Source organism: Triticum dicoccoides, chromosome 6A, assembly GCF_002162155.2.
Source record: "Triticum dicoccoides isolate Atlit2015 ecotype Zavitan chromosome 6A, WEW_v2.0, whole genome shotgun sequence".
Lineage (NCBI taxonomy): Eukaryota > Viridiplantae > Streptophyta > Magnoliopsida > Poales > Poaceae > Triticum > Triticum dicoccoides.
The window spans coordinates 547,804,372-547,812,748 of NC_041390.1; the positions used below are offsets into that span (position 1 = coordinate 547,804,372).

General features: G+C 47.2%; 1 protein-coding gene across 1 annotated transcript; it reads right to left on the reverse strand.

Moving 5' to 3' along the window:
* Positions 1–5,287: 5,287 nt before the first annotated feature.
* Positions 5,288–6,981, reverse strand: LOC119317836 (protein trichome birefringence-like 16). Its single transcript, XM_037592336.1, has 3 exons — positions 6,785–6,981; positions 6,303–6,501; positions 5,288–6,170 (listed from the first exon to the last, which is right to left on the reverse strand). The coding sequence occupies exons 1-3, from the start codon at positions 6,945–6,947 to the stop codon at positions 5,354–5,356; spliced, it is 1,179 nt and encodes a 392-aa protein (XP_037448233.1). The 5' UTR covers positions 6,948–6,981; the 3' UTR covers positions 5,288–5,353.
* Positions 6,982–8,377: the final 1,396 nt, after the last annotated feature.

Below are 8,377 nucleotides of genomic sequence, written 5' to 3' on the forward strand. Positions count from 1 at the left end.
TCCCAGAGGCAGTATCGATCGGCTTCAGTTAGCAGCAGTAGCGAAGGAATCGCTCGATCCAGTTCAGTTAACAGCCATCGATTGATCGCTCGGGTTCAGTAACGCGTAGCCTGCAGTGCAATCGCTCGGGTTCAGTTAGAGCCCAACGCCTCGCTCGGGTTCAGTTAGAGCCAACGCCTCGCACACACGCGTGTATGTATACGAGAGAAACGCGCATCGTTCGGCCCCCGATCTCCCACCGTAACCGGGAACTCCCCGAAATTTTCCTTGCCCTCGCTTCTACCACGGTTTTTTCCGTCATGGACGGCCCAAAGAATGTCATGCAGCTGTGTCTCCGGCCCGTCCAGGATGAAAAACCCATTTTCTGTCATGATTTTTTGTCATAGAAGTAGGAGCCCACCACATCTATGATGATACCGGATTTTGTCCAATTATCGTCATAGAAGTGTCATATGTATGACAGAAAAAAATTTCGTTCGGCCCAAAATGTCACGGATGTGTCTTTTTTTTGTAGTGAAGGGGAGAGGAGGGGGAGACTGGGAGAGAGAGTGCGGCCCGACCGGCTCCTTTCGTTCCGACCGGACCGGCCGGCCTAACGGCCGTCAAAGGCCGCGCCGTGAGCGCGCGTGGCCACGTGGGCTGACAGGTGGGTCCAGGCGGTCAGGAAAATGGTTAAATCGCTAGTCACCGCGGGTTTGGGTTTTTGAAACAACGGACCGCACGACTGGTAGGTTTTTGAGAAAAAAATAAAAAGTCATAGTTTTTTGAAACCCTAGCCTGTAAACTAGTAGTTTTATGCTATTTACTCCTCCCAATAACAGAAGCTTCTCATTCCAAGTTTTCAGTCTACAAATAATTCTCTCTAACAAGTGCACAAAACTGTCACTTCTATCCACCCCTATCATAGCCGGTAGTCCTAAATATTTATCTGAAAGTGCTTCAGACATGATATTAAGCTCAGTACAAATATTTGCTTTTGTTTCAACACTCACATTAGGACTAAAATAAATGCTACACTTTGCTCCGCTTACCAACTGCCCTAAACTTGCACAATATTGATCTAGAACCTGTCTCAATAAGGTTGCATTTTTTATATCGGTTTTCATAAGGATAAGGGAATCATCAGCAAATAATTGATCTAGAATTGGCGGCGTGTTTGTGCGAGAGAGCGATGGAAAACGCCACAGCGAGGGCGATGGATTCGTGCATGAATTGCTCGCTTTCTAATGGGCTGGCCTCGCTTTTCTCACGTAGGTAATATATACTATACATGCACATGGTATGGGCCCTGCTCGGGCTGGGCCCTAGGCCATCGCACTTGTTGCCATGGCCCAGGGCCGGCCCTGCCTACAGGAAGCTGGCTTGACCTTGTCGATGACAATCAAAAAGTTTTCATGCACATATCCCTAAGGACCAGCTTCCTGGAGCTGCAGTCGTCGCCGTCGAGCCCTTACATAGATTTGAAGCACCTGACACCAAATGTCGCCACATGAGAAGAAACACTAACTTCACCGCCCGAAAAAGACGACATGAATCTATTCGGAGCTCCGTCGACTACGTCCAGACAGACGAACTCAAGGAGAATCGGTGGCCCGAAGATAAACTTGAAGAAGAAGCGCCACCATTCGTCTGAGCACCGCACTTGCGAGGACTAAAATACCCTAACCTAAACTACTAAGCAGAGCGAATGCACCGGAATTTTCCTCCCCGCCACTGACCACCGGAACGGTAGGCAGAGGGAGACGAATCCTTGGGCTCATCGATGAAGCCTGGAAGGGAGAGTTTGCCTTAGCCGCCTGGAGGCAGGGGAGAAAATGAGAGAAAGTCGTGTACTTACTTTCTCAATTTTAATAGTGGCTTACAGTACATTTTATCCTAGATCGTCCGGATGCACGAATTGACGACTGGTAATGGTCTAATTTCATTAGACTCTTACATAGGATCATCTCGAAAGAGGTCCGCATACTATGAATTAGAGGGTGCTTGGATACAAGGGACTATTTTTAGTCTGGCTAAAAATAGTCTCTTTTAGAGGCTAAAGTTCCAAGCACCCCTGACTAAAGAGAGGCTAGGACTAGTCTTGAGGCTAAAATCTTTTAGTCATGGGAAACCTACTAAAATATGTATTAGCTTCCTCTCTCCTCATTTAATTTCTCTCCTTAGTTCTGGATTGGAGGGTTTGGAGGATAATAAATGCTCAATAACTAGATTTTAGTCTCTTTAGTATTTGGATCCAAGCATGGGTGAGACTAGCAAGTTTTAGTCCCACTACTTTTAGTCATGGGACTAAGACTAGATTTTAGTCTCTTTAGTATTTGGATCCAAGCATGGGTGAGACTAGCAAGTTTTAGTCCCACTACTTTTAGTCATGGGACTAAGAGCATGTCTTAGTCCCATGACTAAAAGTAGTGGGACTAAAACTTGCTAGTCTCACCCATGCTTGGATCCAAATACTAAAGAGACTAAAATCTAGTTATTGAGCATTTATTATCCTCCAAACCCTCCAATCCAGAACTAAAGAGAGGAATTAAATGAGGAGAGAGAGAGCTAATACATATTTTAGTAGGTTTTCCATGACTAAAAGATTTTAGCCTCTCTTTAGTCAGGGGTGCTTGAAACTTTAGCCTCTAAAAAAGACTATTTTTAGTCAGACTAAAAATAGTCCCGTGTATCCAAGCACCCTCTAAAACGTATCCAAGCATGCTCTTAATTGCGAGTTCGGCCGGCCGGGCTGCTAACTAGCTCAACCAAACCAGTTCAAGTGAATGAAGAATCACGCTATATACTACTAGGAATGAGCGTGAATAAATTGGACGGCAGGTTGCATGGATACGGCCGGGCATGCATGCACCGACTCTTGACGAATGCGTATTTCAATTAACTGGCAAATCTTTCTTGCCAAACAGCAGGCACATGCCTATACGACGCGCCATTACCACTGCACTTAGATCTCACGTCACCGGCCGTCTATAAATCAAGAGGATCGCAAATGAACTTGTGGAGTCGATCCATCATCCATCCCCTGACGCAGACACCGATCAAGATCGAGAGAGCCGACGGGTCAACCATGGCGAGGTCTGGTGGCCGGTGGGTCTGGGTCGTTGCGGCGGCGATAGTGGTGCTGCTGCTGACCACGGTGTCATCAGCATCAGCAGCAGCAGGTGTCGATTCAGCAACGACGGCACCGGCCAAGGTGTGGCGGCTCCCTCCAAGATTCCCTACAGAGCCCTTCCCGGTGCCAAAGCCCCCTTCTTCGTCGTCGTGGAAGGCGGTGAAATCATCTCTTCCTCCTCGCCACCGCCTCCCCACGGAGCCGCCGTCGGGAAAGCGTACGTAAGATGATGTATACCTAACTAGTAATGCATGTAGCAGCAAAGCATGCGGCGGCACAAGAATCTGCATGCATGGTGCTGCCCTTGATATGTTGATCTATCTGTGTGAGTCTGGGTTCACGTCGTCGTTCTGTTGCATGTACTCCTACCAAGAATGAATAAAATGATGATGATTGTGTGGATGCGTGTTTTTTTCTTTTCCAGAAAACACATGTAATTTTATTCGTGCTCTATTCGCAACAAAAAAATTGGATCCAAGATCCAAAAAATTACCACATAGTAATTTTTACAGCTAAGAATTAGAGAGCTCCTCGTTGGCGCCTTAAGCACCGCGAGGACTAGCTGGCGCTCAGGCGCTCCCCTAGTGGGACGTGGCCCATGTAACTCGCTCGACTGCTGCTCTCGGTTGACATTGCGAACTAATCATTAGACCCATCAAGCGATTTTCTTTTCAAAAAAAAAACAAGCAATTTTTTCTCTTGCGAGCACGTGCTGTGAATAAGTGTGTGAATTTGAAAAATGTTCCCAAATTCAAAAGAGTTCATGAATTTGAAAAAAAAAAGTTCACAGATTTGAAAAAACTCCATGAACTTTTAGAGCTACAAGTTGCCGTGCAAAAAAAACCAAGTAGAACCCAAAGAAAAACCGGCCAAAGAAAGCAGAAAAAAAACCGGAGTCCTCTTTTTAGTGTTACAAGTTGCTGCACACAAAAAAAGGTAGGTAGTCACATAAGGTGTGGTGTGTCCCAGCTGGTTGTCGTGGTTAGAATTACACATATTTTTTTGAAGTTTGAAGAAAAGAACAAACAAAACCGTAAATGGCCCAAGCCCAGGCCAAAGGAGGGGGTGTGCGCCGGTTTGTCAAATTGCCTTTAACGGGCGCTGAGGACGCCAAATAGAAATGTGTAAGAATTATGATATGATCTCTTGGTGACATCTGCTCCGTATTACCAAAGTAAATAGGGCACTCGCGTATCGTCATCGGCAGCGGAGGCTCCTCACATAGATTGCAAGCCCCTTTCTTCTTCAGTTCTCGAAAATCTATATCTAAGTCTCTCAATGCTTCAATACGCCCCAACTGGTCAAAACGACAATCAACCGATGGATCAAAAGGCACATCCCGCAGGTCCTATTCCCCAAGTTCTACTCGGTGGATCCAAAACGAAATCAATCTAGGTTTGTTAAATATCAGCCATTGTTTTTCTTTCACTGTCATGTATCCATTTCAAAGGAAAAAAGTTTGTTGTCATGTACTTCCTTTGTCCGGAATTACTTGTCGCAAAAATGGATGTACCAAGAACTAGAATACATCTAGATACATCTATTTCTCCGACAAGTAATTCCAGACGGAGGGAGTACTAATTAAAACAAGAAAAACACCATACGAATTCATAGATTATTTTCCAATGAAGAACCGTGTTGTGTGCCCATCGACAATTTTGAATTTTATTAGATGCATGGACATAAGCTGAGATGCTTTCTTGATCTGTTCTTTCAGCTGATCAACATTTTCTTGTAAAAGATTTAGGTGACGATGGTTCATGATACAAGTTCAGTCAAACTACAGAAAAGAAAAGAAACGACTCAATTGTCGAAGGCCGTTCATTGCCTAAACCTTGAGTACTAAATCTGATTTTGTTGTAGATTACTAAATCTGAATAGTTGCTTCACATTGTATTTCTTGAACAAATTTATGTATGTGCCATACTTGTATTCATATTGTGAAGCAACCGGCTATGTTTTAATTCTTTGTCTCGCATCACCACTATGCAGTAGCATTGCCTCTTTCCTATAGCGGTGCACCCTTGCGATTGCTTTCATGTGCGCACTGCCTGCAACGGTGCCATGACTGCTTAATCTCCAGTGCACCTTGGTCGAAGACTCCTCATCGCTAGCCCCCACGCTGCCATGTGTACTGAGAACAGACCATCGTATATATGGGATTGGATTTCATTTAAAAAAAACTGGAGTGCCCTACACAAAAAGATCACATTTACTGAAGCGTATACATCATATCTACAGTTACTGCATCAGTGCAAAAAGGAGCTCATTCCACGTATCCGGTATGCCCGGAAGGCACCAATGCAAACAATCATAAACCTCCCTCTGAACTTTGGTGCTATGGTTAGAGATGTGGCCCTCGCCGCGCAGCTGCGAGATCGCGGTGACATCCAGGAGCCTAACCCGAGTCCCGTTCACCGCGCGCTCCGCAGCCAGGTCGCTCGAGCGATCCCGCGAGACCCCGCTGCCGCCGGACAAGGGGACGGTGCTGTCGCACCTCCCCCCGGTGTCCCACTCGCCGCCGACGAAATGCACCGGCGAGATGGTCCTCAGGAAAACGCTCACCCGAGGGTGCCGCGCGAGCTGCGCGTCCGCCCACCTGGCGATGCTGTGGAGCTTGGCGCCCCTCGCACGGCTGAGGTTCGCTTCCCCCACCGGCTTCCCGCCGTCGTACAGCCTCCAGCGGTTCCTGCGGAACTTCACCTTGTTCCAGTGGTGGCCGGTGTTGAGCACCAGGGCGTCGAAGCTGGGGAGGTGCTCCTTCAGGAACGGCGCCGGCCGGTCGAGGTGCAGCGCGTAGCTCCTCCTCTCGTCCGTCAGAGGCTCCAGCTGGGACAGGGTGGCGGACCAGTAGAAGAGGATGGTGGTGTTGGTCTCTGGGAAGCGGTAGGCGGAGCCGCCCGGACTGAACGGCGACGGGGCCTTTTCGAGGCCGTATCTCCGGCCGACGTCTTCAACCTCGGGGCTGCGCTTGCCGCCTGTCGCGATGCACATCATGGACTGGAACTGCTCTCTGCCCAGCGAATCGCCCACGAATGCCAGAGTTCTGTTCCTCATCCTGTCATCAGGCATCGCCATGGATATGTTACAACTTACGATAGGCATCGCCATGGATATGTTACAACTTACGATCGACGAGTCTTCGCGGCAAAATCTATTGGAGAAGGGCGCAGATGATTGGAGCACGTACCGTTGCAGAAAGTTTGGCCCTGAGAAGTCGGGCATCTCGCAGTCATGCGGCTGCCACCGGTAGCTCTCGTACGAGAAATCTGTGCGTTCCGTCCTGCGGCAAGACCACATTCGTGACAGCCATCGCCTGCACTCGTTGCCGGAGTAGAGCGGCCTCCTCGCATCCGCTACCCACTTGCCCTTTGCATAGTTGCTACAGGCTATCAATTACCAAACAACACTCTGTCACTATTATATACACCGGGGGAGAATTCGATCGATGTGCACAGAGTTGAAACCGTGAAATCTCCGTGCCTGGAGAAACAACTCATCACACAAAGCTTGTGGTGAAATAAGAAGACGTGGAACAATGGAGCTTGACAACTGGTGAAGATGAAGAAGGATAGAAGAAGACGGGGGGAGATCGATGGATGCATGGGCGGACCAAGACGACGACAACGACGGCATGATTTTACACCCGGCGACTCCGTTTCACGTACGTACCTTGGGCCTGGGGAAGATGTCTGGCCGTTATTATGCTGCCGGAGTACGTGAGGACCGGGGATACGTCCAGCACGAACCAAACAGCAACCGGCAGGAGGAGGAGGAGGAGGAGCACACGACCCAGGACCAAGAGCGGCCCGTCGACGACAAAGCCGCCTTTCATTTCCTCCCCCCAAAGCTGCTGCTACCCAGCTACGGGAGGAGCTTTACGACCGGCCGGAGCTTCGCCGAACTGACAATTGCTTCGCGCTTGCGTTTCTTTATCTCCATACGTTGAGGGGAGAACGTGGTACTCGTGAAGAAGAGTTTCTCTCCTCTATTTTATAGGCATAGTATTAAGTAATGCGCCATTGAGATCATGTAGATCATCGAGTTGACTGTCCTCTCATCTGTGCTGGCGAGGAATCTCTACTAGCTCATCACAATTAGGACATCTCTACCTCATCCCATAGTTTAATTCCTTGTTTTGGGGGGAATTAATTTTTTTGCTCAACTAGCCCATCCCCAAACCTTAATTCCTCGAATAAAATTTTGCCACGCAAAATTTAAACAATTCATTGCATAATTGAACAGTAATACCACATTAACATCATACATAGCATAATTAAACAGTCCATTACCTACTACATTACCACTACATCGACATGGAATTAGCTAAAGCATCAAGATAAACTAAATAGAACTAGACATATAAAAGAGTAGCTCTATCCTCCACGGAATGGAAGAACGCACGGTTCTTCGTGACGAGTTGCGGGTCCTTGAGGAGCTCGGCCATGAAGGCGGCATCAGCTCATCCGGCCTCGAGCTATGCCTCGGCCTTACAGTGCTCCATTTCGTGGTGCATTTTGGCATGTATCTAAAAAAATTGCGAGGAGCATTTCGCATTATTGATACTTATTTATATAAAGTTTCTCAATCTTAAGAAAGTTAACTTAGAGTCAAACAAATAGGACTTACATTTTAGGATGGAGGGAGTATGGGTTTGAAATTCTCTGAGGAGTCACATGCCTTTTCGAGGTAGCATAATATATCTGCAACAAAAATAGCTTCAATTCCATCGCAAAAAAAAAAACTAGCTTCAGTGAATGATATTTTATGATTCCTTCGTCTTGTGGTTTATACGTGGTAAAGCAGTTTGAACCAACCAACCAACAATTTACAATCGTTTCGAAGTTTCGTGCTAATGAACAAATAATACGCATGAATTTCAACTACGTCGGACGATGTGGTCATGGTCTGGTGGTTAGTCGAGCAAAAAGTGCAGAAAAGAAGGGATGGGAAGTCAAAACACGACAAGGCAGACTGACACAACACAAAACTTTGTAATTTTGGGAGCAACAGAAGCAGCAAAAGAGATCCATGATCTTAGATTTCATTTCCTATTTGATAGCAACGCCACATAAGAATGCAAGTTCAGAATGAGCCCCAAGCACTGCCAGGGAAGGGAGAGGTTCTGGGGTCTGGACAGGGGAGGGGAGATTAGGGGGTTTAGGACGGCTGGGATGCTTTGATTGGGGAGATGGACGGTGGATTTTGCGTGGTATTAAATAGGCATAAATAAAAAAAAGGAACCGGATTAGGATCGGGTGGTAT